The 24107-nt window shown below is 41.5% G+C and overlaps 1 protein-coding gene across 2 annotated transcripts in view; it reads right to left on the minus strand.

Annotated features, from left to right (window-relative positions):
* Positions 1 to 24107, minus strand: part of Ctnna3 (catenin alpha 3) — a 1666920-nt gene that overhangs the window by 1597003 nt on the left and 45810 nt on the right. For both annotated transcript variants that reach the window (XM_060369423.1, XM_060369422.1), the window contains exon 3: positions 3060 to 3252. In XM_060369423.1, the coding sequence (XP_060225406.1) occupies positions 3060 to 3252 (193 nt within the window). The remainder of the gene's footprint in view (positions 1 to 3059; positions 3253 to 24107) is intronic.

The following is a 24107-nucleotide window of genomic DNA, read 5'->3' on the forward strand; positions in this document are numbered from 1 at the left end:
CCCTTTAATAATAAAGGAGGGCAGAGACTATTTAAAATATGTTTCCAATGTCACACAAAGTCGATTAGACCAGAATCCATTCTTCTGTTGTTGTGGCTCCACTGCGGAGCTAACATTCCTTCCAAGTTCGGGGCACAATGTTCTCACTGTGGCGCTCTGCTTTCCATACAGTAAGCATTCCTTGGATTCCAGGAACTTGTGCTAGTTCCATGCTTTCCTCCCACACTAAAGTGGCAGTGGTTCCCCTCCATTTGTCAAAAGAATTAAAGAGCTTTAATAAGTGTATATGTTGTTGGCACCACATGTGACCTCTGTGTGTGTGTGTGTGTGTGTGTGTGTGCGCACGCATACTTCATGTTGTAACATAAAACTGTGAATAATTTACTGAATGAGCCTAAAACCCAGACTTCTCTGAGAATTTCTTTTTTACTGATGGGTAGATAAAGAAATACACATCTGCGATTAGTCTTTGTTAAAAAAAAAAAAAAGAGAGAGAGAGAGAGAGGCCCTGCCATTTGCCACAACCTAAAAATGGAGACTAGTACGCTAAGCCTAATGAGGCAGCTTCAGAAAGAGTTCCAGTGAGATGGCTCCATAGGTAAAAATGGATTGTCCTGAAAACCTGGACCTGAGTTAGAGTTCCAGATCCCACTGTGGAAGGTAAGAGCCAACCTCCAAATGTTGTCCTCTGCGTTTCACACATATCATGTACACATACACACCCCTGCGCATACACACACACACACAAACACTCAACATGCACATTCAATAATAATTAATTTAAAATCATTTTAAAAGAAAAAATGCAGTGTTATTACGAGGACATGGTGAGACGAAGAGAGAAGTGAAGAGGTGGGGGAGGGGTTTAAAGGGCACGAAGTGTCAGGAAGGGAGGGGAGCAGAGCTGGAGTATGATAGGGCTGCACGGTGTCACGGTAAGAAGCCTTCCTGAATGAGTGCATTTTCAGCTGTTTTGTCACTGTGTACTAGCACACATGGATACAAGCGGAGAATTAAATCTGAAATTTTAGTCAAATAGTTTTAGATTAATTACCAAATCACATAGATATTCCCTAAGAACTACTTAGGTGTGTAGATTACATGTTTTACCTGTAGCTTGTATACTCCCTTTGAATAGCCAATACGTCCCTATGATCTGCACATACTTCACTAGGAACCATTTTACAGCATGAATCCCATAACACCTTGTTTGTATACCTTAAATCTATATAAGAGAATTAACTTTAAAAGATATGAAAGCAAAAATTACAAAATTAAGCATAACCTCCTATATCATTTATTTGGCCTAAAGTTGACTGTAGCCAGTATGTTTATTTTGATTAGAAAATTCTCTCTCTCTCTCTCTCTCTCTCTCTCTCTCTCTCTCTCCTTCTCTCTCTCTCTCTTTCGCTCTTTCTCTCTCTCTCTTAGGCTGGCTTAGAATTTACCATCCCTCACCCACAGATTCCTAAGTACTAAGTACCAGACTCTTTCTGATTTTCTTAAAGCTGTCCTAGGATTTAGGAGAGAAAAATATTTTATCATCTCAGACAATGTTTTTTACAAAGGAGAACAATAAAATTCAACTTTGTTTTCACTCCCAAAATAGTTGCAGCAAAGTGATGGGCATAAAAATCATCAAATAGTTTTTTTCAAGATATTTTGCAGGACTGGGAGATGGCACTGTGCCCATAATGGTTCCCAAGAAAGCATGAGGATCCAAATTCAGATCCCTAATACCCACATCAAACAAAAACATACTGGGTTTGAAAGTGCAGATATATATATATATAGCACTGGAAGGCCGAGACAGGCAGTTCCTATGGTCCTGATGGTAGGTAGGAAGCAAGTCAAAACTGCAGGGACCAGATTCAGTGAGAGATCCTGTCTCAAAATAAATAGACAGACAAATACATACATGCATACATAGATACATACATACATACATAGTGTCTCAGGGTTTCTATTGCTGTGAAGAGACACCATGACCATGGCAACTCTTATAAAAGAAAACACTTAATTGGAGCTGGTCTACTGTTTCAGAGGTTTAGTCCAGTGTCATCATGATGGGAAGCATGACAGCATGTAGGCAGACACAGTGCTTAAGAAGGAACTGAAACTTCTACAACTGGATCCACAGGCAGCAGAAAGAGAATGCCACACTGGGCGCGTCTTGAGCTTCTAAAACATCAAAGCCCACCCTGTAGTGACACACCTCCTTCAACAACAAAGCCACGCCTACTCCAACTCCAACAAGGCCACACATAGATAGATAGATAGATAGATAGATAGATAGATAGATAGATAGATAGATAGACAGATAGACAGACAGATAGAGATAGACAGACAGAAAGACAGACAGACAGGACAGAAAAGCAACAGGAAGACAGCTCAGCATCAACCTCTGACTTCCATGTATGCCTGCATACAATAGAACAAATGCAAACAAATGTCCCCCCCATAGGCACAAATGAATTTTCCTAATCTTTTTTAAATATGTAAATGAGACTTGTGCTCTGCAGGGGGAAAACTGACTATTGTGTATCTTAGTAAAGCTATCAAAAGGCAGAATATATGTGTTTATTATGTGATATGAGCATAGTACAGCATGGATCGTGTGGTTTATACAAAGCCCTAACAAAAAAGAAAAAAGCTTGATAAACCTAAGCTTCCAGAGACTGAAAAGTGAAAAACAATATATTTCTGAGGTTATCACAGAGGAAATGTCTCCTAACTGCTTATAAAGAACTTCGTTATTCATTATGTATGGGCAAAGACATCTTCCACTGCATTAAGCCTCTCGTTGCTTATAATGAAGAGGCTGCAGTGTGGTTAGAGGTGAGGAGCTGTATGCAGACTCAATGACCAAAGAAGAGCCAGGACTGGCGCTCCACCTTGGAACTGCCTAGTGAGCCACTCTGCCTCCCACCGCTCGCTCTTCACAGCTGTGTGCAAGACTAATAAACTCAAGCCGGCAAAGCAGAACACTCATAAGTTGACAGCAGCAGCTAACACCCTAAGGACATGCAGTTTGCATCTGACCCAGGCTGGGTACTCACTCTCTTTCCGAACTTCCTGGAGTGCAGCTGTGAGCTCTTCCTTTAAAACTGCAGCTTCCTTGGCGATCTTCTCCCCCTTGTCTAGCAAATTCCAAGTTGCTTCCTCCACAGAGGCTAGGAGAACTCTGGCTCTCTTTGAACGTCCTTTTTTCCTGTTGGAAGGGTTCTGAGGACAATTTACAAGTGTAGTAACCTAAAATTGGGAAAATACAAGGAATGTATTAAACATCGTATAAGGAGAACCCAGTCATGAGCTATAACAGCCCAGAAGAAACAGAATCACGTCACAGGACCAAGAGTCATTCCAGAGACTGTTACATCCCCAGAAATCAAGTCATTCCTTCCAGAGCAGCCACCGGAATCCCAGCTGAAGGCTGGAAGGGTGAGTGATGGTTATTAAAATTTCATCAAATTTTACTACTGCATAAAGGCCTGAGAGGACTACGAGTGTGTCGGAAACTCCATATGGAAAAAATGCAGATGCTTTATAAAGAAGTAAAAAATTGGGAAAAGGTATATGGGTGACGTGGTTCAGCGGACAGGGTGAGTTTGAGGCCTATCACAGCTCATGCTGGGTGGAGTGGCGGCACACACCTCTAAGAGCAGCATCTGGGTGGTGGAGGTAGGAAGCTGTCAGGAGACGGCAGTGGGAAGATGAGAGGTTAAAGGTCATCACCCATTACATAGGCTCAGGGATCATCACGGAAAGGGGGGAAGAAAGGCTGTAAAAGACAGAGGGAGCGGTTGTGTGTGGTGAAACATTATTTGTTGCATATGACAAGCCATTGCACACATGAACTTCTAGCAGCTGTGACTGCAAACACATGCCTGTGCAATATCAAGTTACACAAAATCCCAGCATGGATGAAGCAGGGGCTCAAGAAGTTGCAACCCTACTTGAGGAGCTTTTAGCAACTGATGGCTGATGGAAGGAAGAGAGTCACTTTTCTTCAGAAATTCAGGCCATGAGACCCATCTTCCCAGCAGATGGCCTTACCCCCATCTGTGTGTAGTTATCACTAAGTGCACTCAGTGGGTTCTTTAAAAAGAGGACACATAAAGTTGGGGGGAGGGAGTGGCAGGGGATAATGGAGGAATGGGAAAGGAGGGAATGAGGGGTTAGATTTTACCAAAACACAGTATATGCATACACAAAATTTATAATTTAAAAAGGGAGGCACATATGTAGAAACAAATAGTTAATACTATTATTTTGCGAAAAATGTCCATTGCTTCCATTTCACAAATAAGCCTTAGATCCCAGCAGAAATTTTTGGGATAAGACAGAAGTCTTAGAAAAATAACTTGTATCCAATGTGTGAATTAGGAGACCCGTGGCTCCTACTGAACTAGGAAGGCATTGAGATGCTAACTATGTTAATTAGCTAGACTGAGTCTCCCGACAAAGCATATACAAATCAAACCACTACTGTACCCCATAAATATACACATATATTTGCTAATCAGAAACAAATAATCAGAGTCAGGGAGATGGGTAAAAGCATTCGCCAAGTATGCTAATGACCAGAGCGCCATCCTTGGAGCCACAGTAAGAGAAGGGCATTGATGCCTGACAGTTGTCCTCTGGTATCCACAAGCACACTGTGACACATGTGCCCACATACATTATACACATGCACACGCGTGTACACATACACACACAATAAATAGAATTTTAAAATAAGGAGCTGACTATGGAAATCAGTGTGGCACTTCCTCAGGAAGCAGTGAATAGATCTCTCTCCAGATGCAGCTCTACAGCTCTTTGGCATCTACCCAAAGGATTCTACATGCCACTAAAGAGACACTTGCTCATCCAGGTCCACTGCTGCTCTACTCATAATAGCCAGAAAGTAGAAACAACCTAGATGTCCATTAACAGATGAATGGATGATGAAAAGCTGGTACATTTACACACTGGAATATTATTTAGCCGTTTAAAAAGTAAATTTGTGGTTGACCCACGCACCATGCCCTGCAGTGTGGGTGGAGAAGAGCACTCTTGAGACAACCCCACCAGGACGAGAAGACCCCCACCTGCCCAGAGCACCCCAGACATGATCCCCACCAGGCGCCACACAGAAGACACCCACAGGGCCAGGCACCGCTAAAATGAGCAAGTAAGTATTGGAGAGATGGAAAGAAAAAGAAGCACAACAGTGTGTGCACAACAAAGGAAGACAGAACTGGAGACTGAGAAATGGTTTGATGTGAGTAGACTGTGATGCCACATGAGGCAGTGGTGAGGTCCTAGTCCATGATGCTGCTGAGGGCCATGCCTGGGTCCACAGCCATGCCTGGGTCCACGGCCCTGCAGTAGCAGGGGTCTGTGTCCACGGCCCTGCAGTAGCAGGGGTCTGTGTCCACGGCCCCTATTACCAGGCCATCCAGTATCCCTGGTCTGGGCTGCCATCTGGGGCCATGTTAGGGCTGTGCAGAGCCAGGCCCCACCACCACCAGATGCTGCACTCAGGAGAGCTGGCCCCACCCCTTAACTTCACATAGCACTGGAGCAGAAGAGCTGGCCCTGCCCCTCACTGGCCACAGCACTCAGGAGAGTGCCCTACCACCACCACCTTGCCTGAGAAGTACAGTAGGGTTGACTGGCCCTGGTTGTAAGGGTGCAGATGATCTGGCCCCAGAGGCATGCATGAGGGAGAACTGACCCTGCCCCTCACCTGGGCAGTATGGGAGAGCTGACCTGGAGGGCATGAAAGGGGGTGAACTAGTCCCTCCCTCTCCCAGCTACAGCACTTGGGAAAGCAGGCCCTGCACGTTGTCTGGGCAGCACAGTAAAGCTGGCCTTGTTGGCATGGGCAAAAGAGCCAGACCTGAGAGCAGGAGAGTGAAAGAGCAAGCCCCACCCCTTTGCCTGCTGCAGCATTCAAGTGAGCTGGCCCCTCCCTTCACCTGAGCACTGCTACAGAGCTGGCCCAGGAGGCATGGGTGAGGGAGAGCTGTCATAATGACCAATTCAGCTACCACCCAAGCCCAGATCCAGGGCTTTGAGCTGACCCACCCCAACATGTACCCCACCTATAAACTTGTAGAGGGCATGAAGAGGCTGGTCCTCTAGAACCAAAACCACAGGATCTCCATGACACAGGGCAAAAACAGGATACTCAAGAGGAGTCCCAGAGAGGATCCATTATTGACATTGTTGCAGAACCCAGAGGCCTTGAACCAGACCAATGACTCACTGCAGTGAACATTTGCAAGAAAAGTTGTTTGGACAAAAGAGTATACTGTACGACACACTGCGACATACTGCAGCTCTACGGCTGTTGGGGTCTTGCTTGTTTGCTTGTTTGTCTGTTTTCTTTGGGAGGGGAGGTTGCAAGGGTGGAGGGCAGATATAGTAGAATGGGGAGATGAGTAGGATTGGAGGCATGATGTAAAAATCACAAGGAATCATTAAAAGTTTTTTAATGAATTTTGAAAGTAAATGGATGGAACTAGAAAAAAGACATTCGAGTGGGGTAACTAAGACCCGAAAAGACAAATATTGTATGTTTCGCTTACATGTTGATGTTAGCTTTTAAGCATTTGATAAGCGTGCTACAAGCCATATAACTACAGAGGCTAGGTGTAGAATAAGGGATTAGGGGAAGGGGAGGATCTTCCAAGGAAGGGGCAGCACCTTCACCTACTGATCCATCTTACTAACCCTGTGCTCCACATCTCTCACAGCGGGATAGGCAACACCCTCCGTGCTGTGCAGCCCATGGAGACTATTATCAGTAGGGTAACTGACATTTTTTTCACTTGAATCCAATGTTTATCTGAGAGAACTTATAAGAACTTATGAGCAATAGAGGTACAAATAATTTTTGCCTAACCTAGTCTCCTCCATTTTCTAATGGTCTTCTGCTTTATTCTGATTTATTTCATTCACGTGTATGTGACCAAGAGTGAAATGTCTTGCAACACGTCTTTGTTTCCTTGCTATGAAGATAAGAACAGGGACTGGAGACAGCTCAGCCACATGCCTAGCATGTACCTGGAATCCCCCACATAACCAACTACCTATAATCCAGGCTTGGTCACCCACACCTGTAATCCCCACGAGAGTTCAAAGTTCAAGTTCATCCTCAGCTACATAGCCAGTTGGAGGTATGCATGGATGCATGAGATCTTATCCCAGGAAGAGAGAGAGGTGAAGGAGAAGTAGGAAGGAGGAAATCACATTCTCCAGTAGGACTCTGAGTTGGTTAAATAATGTCCAGAGCTTTTAAAATGCATCACAAGACATGCTGCATATTTTCTAGTCTGTGCACAACAGAAATAAAAACAAATGGTTACCACAATCCCTGTCAAAGGTGGTTTTTTGAACCTAATCTTATCTTGCAGCCAGGGCCTCCACCTCCCAACTGAGTGTGATGTGGGCAGTCCACAGCACGTTGGAATGCTCCACCAGCAGCTCAACTGTATCACAGGAAGAGGAGGACGAGCCTGCCGTATCACAGGGGCCTTTCACAAACACCAAAAGGCAAATATCTCTGCCCCTGTTTACAGAGTTAAGAGGTATCTGTCTAGATTGAGGCGAAGTATAACAGCTAGCTCAAACCTCTTGCTTAACATGAAGAATGAGGGTCACTGCCTACCAGGTTCCTTCCCGTCATTTTTAAGTGCACAGTCCACGTCGCTTCCCACCACACATTCCTCAACTATTGTTGGAATCCTCCAAGCACCAAATGTTTGCCACAAAACACCCTAACCTTTGAAATTAAAATGAGCCTTCTAGAAATGCTTTGTTCTTTATAGTAAATGCCACAGAAGTAAAACCATGTGAACAAGAACACTGTATAAGAGTGCTGTGCGTATTTTTTTAAATGCAATTGCAACTTGTAAGCTGTTCGCTTGTATAAGCAGTTTGAACCTAAATCTTTTTCTAAAAACACCCCAGTATAGTTATTCGATATTGGCTAAAAGTTAAGTGACATTTCCAATGATTCATTCTCTCTCAGAAGGTAAACAGGCTTGGGGAGAGAAGACAGCTGAACTTTTTTTCACCTCAGTTCACCTAAGGGCTGTCACCTACTCCCATCGGTGAATGTGACTCACCACACAGCAGATGTGTGTCACCGAGGAGGTGGGGGTGCGTGCGTTGCTTGAAAAGGTCTCCCGTCTTCGAAGGAATACCAGTAACCAGAAAAATTAACTTCAACATATTCCGTAAAACAATTCCTGTTTCTTCACTTTTCCTTTACAGTACGAAGAACTGTTTCTACCTAGAATGCAAAAAGCTTTGGCTGGAACTGCAGCAGAAATGATTCCTACAGAACTCAGTATGTTTTATTACCTTTACATATTGTCACTAATGCACAGCCTTCCCTCTTCCCTCTTTTTAGGGATTTTAGAGTATTTTTAAATTTGGAAAATCTCTAGGCTTGCAACTTTACTGAGCAAGCTTGGGTTTGTTCACTTTCCTTTAGTCTGCAACCCTGTGCTTTGCTAACAACAACTTCATCAAAGATGAAGGAAGGAAAGTACATTACATTGAGGTACTGGAATGTCATAATGAAGCCCATTATCCTTCGAGAGTTTTTTGTTGCTTTTTGGGGGGGAGTTGTTTGGGGAGATTGTTTTGTTTTGCTTTGGATTTTGTGGGTGTGGTTATTGGTTTTTTCATTTGTTTGTTTGGGTAGATTGTTTGGTTTTTATGTTTTTTTGTTTTTTTTAAGTCAGGGTTTCTCTGTGTAATCCTGGCTGTCCTGGAACTCATTCTGTAGACTGGATTGGCCTTGAGCTCAGAACTAAGACATCTACCTGCCTCTGCTTCTCAAGTACTGGGACTAAAGGCATGTACCACCACATCCAGCTAAGACCATTATCTTAAGCAATCAGTATATGCTTATAAATAATAATAATAAACCAGGTCTGGTGTCACAGTCTGATAATCCAACTTACTTGGAAGGTTGAGAGTAGAGGATCTGGGCCTGCCTGGGATAAAACATGATTTCAAAAGTAGCCTGGGCAGCTTAGCAAGACCCAGACTCAATAGCAGGATGCTTGCCTATGATGTGTAAGGCCTTGGGTTTAATCACTAAAACTGCAAATAATTAAATAATAATAAAAGATATAGGAAGAACACCCCCCGATGAAATGGTCCTAAGTTAGCAGTCTCAAATAATATGTAAAGAAAATATTCCTACTTTATTAATTCTGAAAGTCTAACCTTTTAAGTAACCAGATACCTTTTAAATGATGCGCAGCCATTTTGTGTTGCATGTTAGAACTTAAACAGTTTGTGTAATTTCCTGCATTAGGTACAATGGAACATCTTGCACAAGCCACAGTGTGCTGGACTGCATGTAATTCAGACACTTCTCCAGATGCTCTAAAGACACCGAAGATTAAATTGATGTGCTTAGTGAACTAGCCACTCGCTTGTCTCTGTAGAGAGCCAGCAAGCACATAGTAGGAGCACTGCAGAGTACAGCAGCAGCCTGTGGTTTAATCTTGTCTGGAGCATGACTGTGACAAGTGCTTTGGCTCTTCGACACCTGGTCTGTGGGAGATTTTTAGATGCCAACTTGGATAACACATTTATATTCTATATTCGTGTTCTTTCCCAATCAAACGCTAATTTTTTTCTTCACACTCTGCTATCGCTGTGGTATTAAAAGGCCATGTTAACAGCTATCTCTTCTCTTGTTTATGAGCTGAAATACTTTGAATTTTTAACCTTCCTCCAGTAGCTCACAGGAGCCTTCAGGGCTACTTTTGTTCCTTTCAGTTAATTTTAAATTTATGAAATAAGATACAAGACATTTAAGCCATGTTAATTAGCTTAAATGTTGTCGGGTTAAGAAAGAGATTAGAAAAGAGGAAAATTTGTAGAAAAGTAAAACAGTGATCTGTCACTGCACTTGGGGGGAAAGAAGGTTCTTCTTCAAGCTGCTGACAACTGTATCTATTCTTTACTTCCTTCCAAAACCAACCCAGAGCAACTTAGCAAAGATACTAAGGAAGGCTGAAGGACTGTGAACCTTCACGTACTTCTAAATTAATATCCAACAGTCTCCCAAAATCAACCACAAACTCCTTTGTGCTCATTTCAGGGCAATAAACATTTATTGAACACATACTGCGTTGAAAAGAGTACTGTGGGGATTTAGGAAATAAAAAAATGAATAAGCTCCAAGATGGTGATGAGGGAAGCACACCAGCAGCTACAGCATAGCAGGAAGAGCAAATGCTGACACTTCTGTAAGTGCAGAGAAGGTTATACAGAGGCACAGTCACAAAGACAAAGTGGGCCTCCCAAGAAGAGCCCCTAAGGACACATGGATTTCTACCAGGAGAGGTAGGGGTAAACCAGATGGTCCCCAGCCATGAGCTGGACTCTGGGTGGGAGGCAGAGAGACCAAAAAATTAGGTCTGGTTGTTCACCTCAGTCATCAAGTAGAAAAGAAATATCTAAAAAGCAGGAACAGAGCCTAATCAACATGTCTTGGGAGGGTGTAGGAGGGAGATGCCTTAGCTCATCTGTGGTGGTAGAACGTGAGTTTCTGGTTTAGAGAGAGGGAGAACGTGTGGGTGACTGAGAGGTATGTGTAATTTAAGTCTGCAGCTGCTTAACCATACCTCACCATTTAAGGAAACAATAAAGTTCTCATGACATGATTTATCCTATTTAGGGGTGTGCTGTAACTTAACATAGCCATCACCACAATGAAACAAATAAATATGCATAAGTAAATGTTAATAACAGCACATAATAGCTTTTACATAAAACAAACATCATTCTGTGTGTGTGTGTGTGTGTGTGTGTGTGTGTGTGTGTTCTAAACCAATTCCCCTGATGAGTGGCATTGAAAAACAAATTTTTAGAAATTCTAAATAATAATAAATAACTTCTCCATGCACAGTTTGTCTGGGGTTTGAGCTGTTCAAAGGACCTAGAATCAAGTGTCTTATAGCCAGTCTTTTAAGTAGAAAAGGAAAGAGGGTCACAAGGTTACATAGTTTATTTTCAAAAACTAGCTTATTTTCATAATTTTTTATTTTATTACAGGTTTTTATTCTTTCAATCCTCATTTTAGTTCATTTGCCAGGGGTACCAAAACCGGATGCCACAGACTACGAAGCTTAAACAATAAAAACTAATTTTCTCACAATTGTAGAAACCAGAAGTCAAGAAATTTTGGCTCTTTCTAAAACTCTTCCTTGGTTTCCAGACAGCTACCTCTAACCAGGTCCTCACAGATCACATGGACACATTCCTGGATGTCTATACATATTGTAATCTCTATTTATTTATTATGAGAGCGAGAGAGAGAGAGAGAGTGTGTGTGTGTGTGTGTGTGTGTGTGTGTGTGTGATAACTGTGCATGTGTCAGGCACACAAATACTGTAGCCCACAACTGGATCCAGAGGACAGCTGTGAGGACCTGGTTCTCTCCTCCCACGTTGGGTTCTGAGGGTCAAGCTTAGATGTCAGGCTTGTGCAAAAAGGCCCTTAAATGGCAACCTTTGGGGAAATGTCACCAGTCTACAGAGAATTCTAGACCAGCCAGCCATTCTATTGAAGTAAGTACAAAGGCCATCACACCCAGACAAAGTCCCATCTCTCACCACAAAAATGCATAAGCAAGACACCCCAACTTCTTATTCCTGAGCATTTGGTCAAAGGATCAGAGCTGTTACCATAAGATAATGTTTAAATCATTGAATCACACAAGTTTACTGTCTTACTAGCTGAAAATGAGGCATTTTACCCATCCCAATGGGCAGGCACTGGTGAGGAAGGTCAGAACTTACAAAAGATAAAGAAACTAAAGTATACTGTGGTCAAATTTGTAATCCCCTACAAACACCAAAAAGAAAGGCAACATTAAATGTCTATAACTGTTGTAAGACGCATTCTCATTTCCCGAAATATTAAAATGCAACATAGAGGATATGGAAAATGTGTCTAACGTGAACAAAACTGGTATCTTATGAATCCGAGCTGAGAACACAAATCATTACCTCGAAAAACAAAGACCCATCTGTGGGCTGGAGAGGTGGCTCAGGGGTTAAGAGCATTTGCTGCTCTTCCAGAGGACCTGAGTTCAGGTCCCAGCACCCATACCAGCTGGCTCACAACCACTTGTCGCTCGAGATCCAGAGGATCTGACAACCTCTTCTGGATTTCACAGGCACCTGCACACACTCGCTGAGCAAGACACAAACACAACATTTTTAATTAAATAAATCTTAAAAACTGCAAAAATCACAAACCACATTTAGTAAGCCTTTATTTGTAATATTTACTTTCATTTGTTGTTTTCACTTTGATGGATAATATGTATAGTGTGTGTGTGTGTGTGTGTGTGTGTGTATTCAAGTTTAAGGTTAGAAAAACATACACAGGGAGCAGTTTAAGGAAAGCCTTGGGCCAAGAGGCAGAGCTGTGCTCACCACTGGCTGATGTAAGAGCCAGCTCAGCAATTCCTACATTGCAGTCACCTGGGAGTTTTCAAAATTACTGCCCTGCCCTGCTCCCTGAGATTCTGACCTAACTGGCTTTGTGAGGACTGGCCGTCAGGATTTTTTAAAGCTCCCCAAATGATTTTAATGAGCAATGAAGGTTGAAAACCACTGGGCTAACAGAATCCTCAACAGTTACAGGAATTTCCCGAATTGCCTGCTTACCACTGTTCTCCCCACTGAGGCTTTTGTGTCTCTCAGAGGGTTTTGCCACAAACCACTCCACTATAATTTGTATCCCATGAGGCGCTCTCTCTCTCTCTCAGCTGAGTGTGCGATAGTACCCGTCCCTTTACAATTCCTTATGTGGTGAGTGCAGAGTATCTCAGGGAGAAAATGGTCAGTCTAGAATAGGAGCCTGAAAACTATCACTGGAGACAACTTTGGGCACTTGATTGTTTCTAACGATAAGAAATTCTTGTTGAAGCATGCCATGCCCATTTGTTTATCTATTGTCTATGGCTGCCCTCACACTATTACAGCATCACAACTGCAACAAATGAGCCATCAAACCGAAAACTATTTACTATCTAGACCTATACCAAAAAAAAAAAAAAGCATCTTTGATCTAGAGTCATGGAGGTCTGAAGCTCCAGGCTCTCTCTAGATTCTAGGAAGGGATTCCAGGAAGGACTGAGTCACATATCAAGCAGTGTAAACCACCACAACTGAACAGGTGAGGAGTTTCTATCCTTTCACCAAAAGGAACCACAAATGCTGCCTCACATCTAGCAATGAGCAGGTGGGCCGTGTTCATCAGTTTGTAAGTGGGTGCTGAGACCAAGTTTCAGAGCTAAATGTGCAATCTATGAATTCAGCAAGGAAAAGATAAGACTATTGGTACTCAGTGTTGTGGTTCACACTTATAATCTCAGCAACACAAAAGGCTGAGGCAGGAGGATGACAAAAATACAAAATACTGGTGGAGTGGACAACAATGTGGGATCAAGTAATAAAATACCCGTGTGATAAAAACAAAGAAGGTCTAGGAACCAAACAGAGGAGAGGTGAAGAGGTGCAGCCCCTGTCACTGGCCCACAGCTCTTTTCAGAGCACCCATGTGCTGGGGGCATTGTGGACATGTGGGTAAACTTTTCATTTGTCCATCTGGATTCTACAGTATTTTAACTAACTATTGGCTTTTCTTAGTCTTATTTTAATTTTAAAAGTAGCTTCCTATTTTTGTTTCTATCTGTTTCTCAAGAAATACTCTAGCCAGCAACTTTCCCATGGGAGCAGTTTTCTGGCAGTAAAAGATTCAGAGGTTGAAAAAGTCACTTTATTGGTTATCACCCCAGCTATTCTGAATCAGCTTAAACTTTAACACATTATGGAGGCAAACTAAGTTTATTTCTTCATCTTGCCATAAAAATAACATCATTATACTTATTAAGTATTAGGCTGATATATTTTTAAGGTGTTCAGTTTACCAACTTTTAGGATTATATATTACAGGCAAAAGTCCAATATTTGCTTAGTCCAATATTACTGTACAAGAGGATTGCTGCAGGATTGTCTGTGGGATTTCCATAGAAACTTTGGGGTTAATCGTGGTATCTAGTCTATTAATGAGATAATCAGCAAGAGTGAAAGAAGAAAGGTATAGATAAGGTCAGATCATTTGGCCCTTAGTCACCGTCCACTAAATGACTTCAGCTTTAAAGACGGATTTACCAGTTTGGTGTCTTTTATGGTAACATGTCCTTACCTCCTCCACCATCCTCTCTTTGGAAGGTGACTATATTTGTAGTTTCCCTTCCGCTGTTGCGCTGTAACACTGACCAGGAACGAGGGAAGGGGGAGGCTTTATTTGACTTACATGTCCAGGCCGCAGCCCATCGCTGAGAGAAACTGGGTCAGGCACTCGTGCAAGAGGCTCAAGGAGAGACCCTGGAGGGCGCTGCTTCCCGACTTGCTCCCAGGCTGGCTGAGAGGCCAGTGCTCAGCTAGCTTTCCCACCAGGGCCGCCGGCCTAGGCACGGTGTGCTCCGGTGCCAATGAGCAGTCAAGACAGACCCGCCACAGACGCGCTGCCTGCCAACGTGGTCAGGGCGGCTCCTCAGCAGGCTTTCCTCTCAACTGACTCTCGCGTATGCCAAACTGACAAAGCTAAGACAGAAGCATAAATAAATGATACTAAGTTCATTCAAAATGAACTATGGAAATGACAGCAATCACAAATAGTCATTTCTTTCTTTTTCTTCCTTTTTTTTTTTTTTTTCGAAAGAAATAAAGGGAAATTCTATTCTCGGAAACTAAGAAGCCAAGAGTGACAGAAGTCCTTTCCTGCGACCTGGAAGCCAATCCAATCCAGAATGAAAACTTAACTTTTTGAGCTTCTTTTGAGCTTCTTGACAACTATTTGCATAAACTAATGTGCATAACTATTAACCTAACTGCTTCCTTTGTTTCTTTCCTTTCTTTCTTTGCTTTTGGAGTTGGGACTCAAAGTGGAGAGAAAGCAATTTTGCTGAGGTTAGAGTGCAACATAGGGTTCCTTCTAGATAGCCATAAGAAATTAAAAACATGCCATTTTAGAGGAGCTGTCAACATCGCTATTCATGCCTCTCTTTGTGGTGGTTTGAATAAAAAAGCCCCCATGGGACCAGATGCTTGAATTCTTGGTTACCAGTTGGTAGAAATGTTTGGAAGGATCAGGAGGTGTGGCCCTGTTGGAGAAGGTGCGTCACTGGGATGGGCTTTGAGTTTTCAAAAGACTTGGGGGATTCTCAGTGTGTCTTTCTCTGCCCTGTGGCTGTGGATCAAGAAATGAGCACTCAGCTGTTCCTTGCTCCGCCCTCTGAACCTGTAAGCTAAATTAAATGTCTTCTTTTATAAGTTACCTTGGTCATAGTGTTTTGTTGCAGGATATTTTATCCCATTGTGAACCCCAAAATTGTGAACTGTAAAACCCTGTTACTTGGTTGAGCCCTATCACACACCTTTAATCCAAGAACTTTCTGTTTATTGTAATCAGGTGATTATGGTGTGGTTCATCCAGCCCTAGAACACACCTTCAATCCAACAGCTTTCAGTACACCTGGACTTAATAAAGTTAGCCCTAGGTCAAGAGGTGGAGAAAGAAACCAGATGACAGGGATTAAAGAGTAGGAGGAACTTTGAGTTGAGGGGTATTTCAGACAATGTGGAGAAGTAGAAAAGGCTTTTTAGCTCAAGCTCTGGCTTTAGCTTAGGCTTCAGCTCCTCAGCTTCCTGGATTTTGAGCTAGCAAGCCTTGGGCCTTGGGCTCTTTGACCTTTTCCTCCTGGGCTATCAGTTGAGCTAGTGAGCCTTTTGGTTTTTGTTTTTGTTTTTGTTTTTGTTTTTGTTTTTGTTTTTGTTTTTTTCTATCTGGACCTGAGCTGAGAAGAAAGAGCAGCTGGATACTTTCTCTGCCTCTCTGAGCTAGCAGGTTTTCACCCCAGCATCTGTCTTCTGAGTCTTTATTGGTAAAATAGAATGATTGGTATTTTCATTTTTGGTTATAACAACAGTTTGTTTGTTTTATCTGTGATAAAAAAAAAGAATACCTAAAGCACTCTATCTTTTTTAGTCCTGTACCTGAAATGACTGTTTGCATTCTTTAGGTATCCACTGCTTAGCTCTACAAATACAGTAACCTTCCAAAGGGAAGATGGTAGAAGAGGTAAGGACATGATATCACAAAATACACCAAACTAGTAGATCTGTTTTTAAAGCTGAAATAATTTAATGGAGTGTGACTTCAGAAAGGGCCAAATGACCTGATTTTCCTACATGTAGCAAGATGTAAAGATTCTTTGGGGAGAGATTTCCTTTCATGTACCAAGGCTGCAAATTGGCCTTAAACACTCAAGACTGGACACTGGGTTGACAATGAGCCTGAATAGACAAATTCTTTAAAAGAACTCTCTTCTTTTAGGAGTGGGGGGGAAGGGGTGGCCAGAAAAGACCACTTTATTCTCTGGACCTGGAGCTATAGAAAGTTGTAAATGGCCTGACCTTGGTCTGCAAACTGAATTAATGTCCTCTGCAAGAGCAACAAGTGTTTTTAACCACTGAGCAATCTCTCTGACTCTGAAGAAACTCATAGTTTCCACTAGCTTCTCTATCCCTACCACAATCCATCCCTTAAAAACATCCTAGAATGGCTCAGATATCCATTTAACTCTTTCATTCTTTCATAAACTGATTTGTGTTTATCCAAAAGTATCAAAGCATTACACTTTGGCAATGTCTTCAACCTTCCCTCTTGTGAAAATCCTCATGCACATGTGATATCAATACAATGTTTTGCTCATCTCATATTAATCAACTCCTCTATTGACTGGCTTCCTATATCCAACCAAAGAGTCTGCATAACAACTCAGGAGTAGGAGATATCTCCCTTAATAGTGGCAACAAGACCAATTAATGATCATCCACCAGAGGCTCACCACCTTCTCAACAACCTGTAAGTATCACTAAGACAAAGTAAGATATGACTGGGCAACAAAATGACTTGAGATGAGAAAGAGACTTAACAAAAGGAGGCGATGAAAAAGCAATAATGTAGGGTGTTGTTCAAAAAGAACCCCTTTCTCCTCTGGGCACTGAGCAAGATTGCATATCGTACATCATTTTTGCTATAATAAAAACAGCACAAGTAACAAATGTGACATTTGGATATGTCAGGGCTGCTTTTTATGGTTCATTATGTCCTCTTTCCCTTGTTGACAGGGAAGATGGACTCTGTGCTAGCCTAGGTCCCTAAAGAGTGGAATTGATCAGAGACCCCAGATATCTCACAATGAATTTGTATCTTGGACATGAAATTAACTTTTATTAAACCTCTGAGATTTTAGGGTTGTCTCAATATAACTTGCTTATGCTGACTCATGCATGAGTCACAAGATAGTCTTAGTCTTGGCCAATAACTATTATTATAGAATACAAAAAAGCTATCCCCCAAAGCGGACTCCCATAAAAATACAGGTAAGGAGCTAGAAAGAAGGCTCGGTAGTTAAGAGTACTTGTTGCTCTTACAAAGGATCTGGGTCCAGTTCCAAGCACCTACATGGTGATTCACAACCATCCACAACTTCAACTCCAGGGAATCCAATGTCCTCCTCCTATTCTCTTTAAGTACTATGCTACCACATAGCATAAATACATATATGCAGGCAAAATACTCATACATGTGTATATGTATGTATGTATGTGTATATATATATATGTGGATGGATAGATAGATAGATAGATATTTAAGAGTCAGTATGGAAGTAGAAATGGGACAGAACCATGAGGTATGTAAGAGTTTGTAATGAGAGCCAGAAAAATAATGTTTATTACTGTTGCTCTAATCCTATATTTACCTTTTTAAAACATGGAATATATTTATACCATAAAATACATCGGAACTTTTTCCAAAAAATCTTTGTAACACCTTCTAAAGGAATTTATTATTTTATTTTAAGAGATTTTGAGTCCATTACTTTAATTCGCATTCAACATGAATCTGACACACAGAAAATTATATTTTGCGGTAAATAAGATTATTGATGGATCCATTACATAATGACTATAGCATGATCTAGCAGTTTATGTCCCCTTCAGGGAGACAACATGGAGATGTAAATCCTTTGAAGCACAATTCTGCATAAATAGACTTTCTGCACTCCACTGCCACATTCAGATCTTGAAAGTGATAAAATGCAGATGCCTGCAGTTGCAATCATAAAAATGTAATTGCTGAGAAAAAAATTATTTCTGACCCATTGGAGGAATTTATTGCAGAGGGATGCACTGTGTAAGTTATCACACTGAGAAAATGAAAGCGAATGATTGAAATATATCCCAGGCTGAGCATCCCTGCAAAATGACCTAGTGATTTACCTGAGCTCAAGAGAAAGAAAAAAAAAAAAAGATTAAAGATAAATCAGGTCTGGTAGGGAAGACTCTGGTTACTATAAAAAGAGCAGAATAAAGATTTATGCATAAATGAATTAAGAACTTGGAGTGACAGCATAGTATCTATGGCCAATTACTCCAAAAATTAAAATGTAATTTTGATTTTGAATTATGTGCCAAGATAAATAATTCCTGTGCAGCCTCGTGAGCAAAAGAATTTGACACAAAAATAAACAATGAGGAAATGTGAAAAAAATTTTAATGGGGCTACTAAGCTGGTTACTTTAATGTAAAGGAGATGAGCTTCTGCTAAAATGTGTTTAGCATAATGAGTTACTGTATCATCTGCTTATATAAACCAAGCAACTATTTAAACCAGGAACTCTCTGGAAGAGTCTAGATAAGGACACAACCTAAAAGTCTATTGATACAGAAATCAATAAAATCTGATATAAATGCCTGAATATTATTAAGTAATTTTAGGAAAAGAATTTCTTACCATTTGTTAGGATGAATGAACCTGGAGCTTTTATCCTCAATAATGCTTCCATTATTACAGTAAATAATGTCCCCAGGCTCAAAGGAAAAGTACTACACAATCTCATATAAGTGAAATCACAGAATAACATAAAATGGTAATTTTCATGATCTTAGAGATGGAGGCTATGAAAAATGGAAAGTTTGGCCAAAGGATGCAAATTTTCAGTCATATGATGAATTAAGTTCTGGGAATCTAATTTGTGAATAGCATGGTAACTATAGTTGACAATGCTATATAATATACTTGAAATTTAATGAAACTGTGTAGTTTAGATATACTTGAAGTACATTTGCTATACAAATACAAAATTGTACTTATGGACAATGAAAAATATATTAATGAATTTGACTGTGGTGGTTATTACATAATGCAAACATATATCAAATCATCGCATATAGTTGAATATATAATTTTACCAATTAAATGTTTTAAATAAAAACAAAATATCCTGGAAGGGGCAGGCAAATGTGATACTCTATCTAGTACAAGACTGCCCAGGAAAAATCAGCCTTATTATAATTTAAAGACATCATTTGTACAGACAAATGAGACAGGACACAACAGACAGGTGAGGTGCTGGAGAGACGGCTCAGTGGTTTTAAACACTTGCTGCTTTTACAGAGGATTCAAGAGTTTGGGTCCCAGTGCCCATCACAGGTGGCTCACGACCACCAGCAATTCCGGCTGCAGGGGATCCGCCAACCCCCACAGCCTCTGAAGGCATCTGCATGCTCCTGCTTACCCACACTCAGGTGCCTATGTACACACTTTAATAAAAATGAATATTTTTCGGCGATGGACTTTTAAAAGCTGAGCATAAAGTCCTACAGGGTCAGTTATTTTAAAATAATAATTCCATGACTTCAAAATGTACTGAGATTTTGCAAAAGAACTCCTAGGATAATGAAAACCATGTATATTCAGATAACTCTGCTGTGCTGGAACCCTGCTTTATGAGAAAGTTCTTACACACAGTAACTATTCCATAAATTATTAATATTTGTAATTTCATATGACTTGAATTTTGCTAAGACCCATAAAAAAATGTTTCAGCTGAGGTACTGGCAAAGTAATATGTCCAGCCTCTTTTAAGAAATCAAACATTTTAAAATCATCAACAACAAGCAGGAAAGATAAAGTTAGCATGTCATTAGCATGTGACTGAGAGCTATCACAAAACAGGCTCTGTTTCCCTCCCCTACCTCAGCTGCTGCTCTTCAGGGAGAATGTGCACCCCAGTACCACATCAAAGGCTCCTACCACTAAAGTAACCGCCCTTCTCAAAAGAGTTTTATTTTTTCCACTCAAATAAAATCCCTTTAGATCATTTCACCCTCGGAACTTTCTAGGTGGGATCAATACCACTTAGAGAGATGGTTATTATAGTTTTAGAACACACGAGGCCACACACAGTCATGGCCACCGTATCTTTTTGTGTGAATTCCTACTGACTGACATGGTAGAGTATTTGACCAAAACATCGATTAGTTCCTGCTCAAACATAAAAGCTAGTTTGATAGGATGTGATGATGCACTCAGCTGAGGCAAGGGGATTGAGATTAGCCTGGGCTACACAGCAAGACTCTGTCTCAAAAAAAAAAAAAAAAAGAAAGAAAGAAAGAAAGAAATGTAGTTTCTCCACATCACTTTCTCTGTTCATAACAATACGGCAGCATCCTTTATGGTTATCAGTTTCTAAGTGATTAACCTCAATGTCACATTTCCATGGAAAAAATATGCAATGGCCTGAATGTATTTATCATTGAGCTACCTCCAAAGTAGCTACTTTCCCTACTCCCACTCCTTATGAATGCATAGGAACTGTGCTGCTTAGTTTTGTTTTTGTTTTGCTTTGTTTTGCTTTTGACAGCCTGACTAAGCTGAGGTCACTTAGGAAGAATGAATTCCAATTACGAAATGCCTCCAGCCGGACCATGGTGGTGCATGACTTTAATCCAAGCACTTGGGAGGCAGAGGCAGGAGGATCTCTGAGGTCTGAGTTCAGTGCCAGCCTGATCTATAGAGTAAGTGCCAGGACAGCTAAGACTACATAGAGAAACTCTGTCCCAAAAAAAAAATTAAAAGAGAAAGGGGTTGGGGGGAAAGGGGAGGAAGGAAGAGAAGAGAAAAAGTCTCCATAAAAAAAAAAAAAAAATTCCTGTAAGCGCTCCTTTGGTGGGGAAGGGCACTTTCTTGGTTTTTTTGTTTTGTTTTGTTTTGTTTTTGTTTTTTGTTAATGGTTGATGTGGGAGGTATTCCTTTGGATTCCCTTGGGGGATGTATAAGAAAGCAGGCTGAGCAAGCCACTTGGAAGAAGGCAGTAAGCAACATTCTCCTCCCATGGTCGCTGCATCAGTTCTTACCCTGATTTTGATTCATGATTGACTTTAAGCTGTAAGGAGAAATAGACCCTTCCCTCTCCAGGCCGCTTTTAGTCACATTATTCTCCACAGCAATAGAAAGCAAACTAAGATGTGAACAAAAATCTTCGGTTGTAAGAATTCATTTTAAACTTCCCCCATGGCTAGGCATGGCTAGCACCTGTCAGCTGCCACTAGAAGTGCTGAGGCAAGGGGACATGTAATGGAGGTTAGCTTACGGTACTTAGTGAGTTCAAGTTCAGTCTAGGTCACAGGGTATGAAGCCCTGTATCAAACACACCCCTACCAAAATTTGGTGAGAAAGTAAGTTTTTTTACATCTTGCCCATTGACTGGTATTTTTGGTAACTAATCCTAAGGAAATAACCCATGTACGTAAAGCTGTTCAGCATGGAAACGTGCGCTTTTATTTTAGACAGGGCCTCATGCTTCTCAGTCTGGTCTCTAACTTGCTATGTAGTTGAGGATGACCTTGTACTTCTGATCTTCCTGCTTCTCCCACCAGAGTGCTGTGATTACCAGGGTTGCCGCTGTGCTCAGGCTATGTGGCACTCTGGATCAAACCCAGGGATTCTCAAATGCTGGGCAAGCACCCTATGAATTGAGCTACATCTCCAGCCGGCAGCATTTGTAATAGTCAAAAAAAAAGTGAAACATCTGAAAATGAGTGGTTCCCTTAAATAAGAGCTGTGAGTAAAGCTGTATGATATGTAACTAAGCAGCGATTTTGTTGACTTGTTCTTATAAACAATGGGGTCTGGAGAGATGGCTCAGAGGCTGAGAGTACTCGCTGCTCTTCCAGGGACCTAGGTTCAGTTCTCAGCACTAACATGGAAGCTCACAGCCATCTGTAACCCCAGTCTCTGGGGATCACCCTCTTCTGTCCTCCATGGGCCCCAGGCACATGTGTGCTACACATATATGCTACAGTGGCAAACAAAACAAACGTATACATAAATTTTAATTTTTTAATGGGGAAATTGGTTTACAGGTGTAGTTTAGTGGTTAGAGCACCTGCCTAAAATGTTTGTGGGCCTGTGTTTGATACCAAGCACTGAGAGGGCCTGGCTCAATAAGCCTGACCAAACCAACTTCATGACAGGCTTCTTTTTCTTACTGAGAAAGAACAGGCCTGAGTTTTCTGTTCCTCAGAAAAAGAGACTTCAGTTGCAGGAAAAGCCACAGAAACTGGCTTGGCCAGGACAATTGCCCTAAGGAAATAGGCTGCTTAGCTACTGGTCCGAGAATCCACTAAGGCCTAATCAGAATCCTGTAGCCTTCACAGCACGGGCCAAGCCCTGATGGAAGTCACGTAGCCTCCATAGGCACCCACCAGTTTGGGCATGTTTGAAACAATTTAGAGAGCCCCCAGACCCTGATTAAGCCCTAACTGTCCCTAGTCAATCATTGAAGCACTAGTACCTTTGCTTTTGACCTGCGCCAATCACAATAAAGATGACCTAACTGTCCCTGGAATTCCCCTGTTGGCCTTGCTTGCATGCTCATCTGGGGATCACCATTCTGCCTGGATGGCCATCCCTACATGCTGGACCTCTGCACCCTTTGTTGTTTGCATGCTAATCCAGTCGGGGGTCCTTCTTTCAGCATCTTCTGGACACTAACAATACTACATATATATATATATATACACACACACACCATTTTAAATGGAAAACTAAGACAAAATCTATATATGTGGCATTTTCTCCACTTTGTTTATGTATATACGTATGCATGTGCATTTGATGGTTGGTCTTCGTTGTCAACTTGACACAATCTATACTCACCTGGGAGAAAGGTCTCTGAGATGTCTTTGGAGACTACCCTGATTATGGTAAGTAGGAAGAGCTTTCCTGAATGTGAGCAGGTACTAATTCACAGCTGGGTGGACTGAAGGAAAAAAAGACAGCCAGCTGAGCACTGGCAGGCAAGCATCAATCCATTGCTCTCTGCACTTGACTATGGATCAATGTAGTCAATTCTGTCAAGCTCCTTGAGGTGGTTTGGATAAGAATGGTCCCATAGTAGGTTCATAGATTTGAATGGTTAGTCACCAGGGAGTGGCACTAAAGATCAGAGTTGTGGCCTTGTTGGAGGAACTATGTCAGCACAGTGGGCTTTGAGGTTTCAAAAGCCCATGCCAAGCCCAATATCTCTGTCTCTTTCTGTGTAACTCTGTCTGTCTCTGTCTCTGTCTGTCTGTCTGTCTCTCTCTCTCTCTCTCTGCCTGTGAATCTTTATGTAGCTCTCAGCTCCTTCTCCAGAACCATGTCTGCCATGCCTGCTGCCATGCTTCCCACCATGATGATAATGGACTAAACCTCTGAAACTGTAAGCAGCCCAATTAAATTCCTTCTTTCATAAGATTTGCCTTGCTCATGGCGTCTTTCCACAGCAATAGAGCAGTGACGAAGACACTCTGTGGCTGTAATTTCCTTGCCAAGGTGAACTGCAACCTAGAAGTATAAGCTGAATAATGTTTCTTGTCATGGTGTTTTATCACAGAAACAGAAAATGAAAATAACATTTTTCAATGTATATATTCAATGTACATATATGCATACATAAACATACATACATGTATGTATTCATATGTGTCTATGTGTCTATATTCATGATGTATATTCATATGTACATGTGTATACATGTCTGTATATGTGCACATACATATATATATTCAATATGTGTGTGTGTGTGTATGTTGCTTAGGCAACATCATCCTCCCAAATCGCAGGTATGGCAGGCCTGTACTCTCCACTGAATTTATATTCTCTATAATATA

This window comes from Meriones unguiculatus, chromosome 16 (assembly GCF_030254825.1).
Source record: "Meriones unguiculatus strain TT.TT164.6M chromosome 16, Bangor_MerUng_6.1, whole genome shotgun sequence".
Classification (NCBI taxonomy): domain Eukaryota; kingdom Metazoa; phylum Chordata; class Mammalia; order Rodentia; family Muridae; genus Meriones; species Meriones unguiculatus.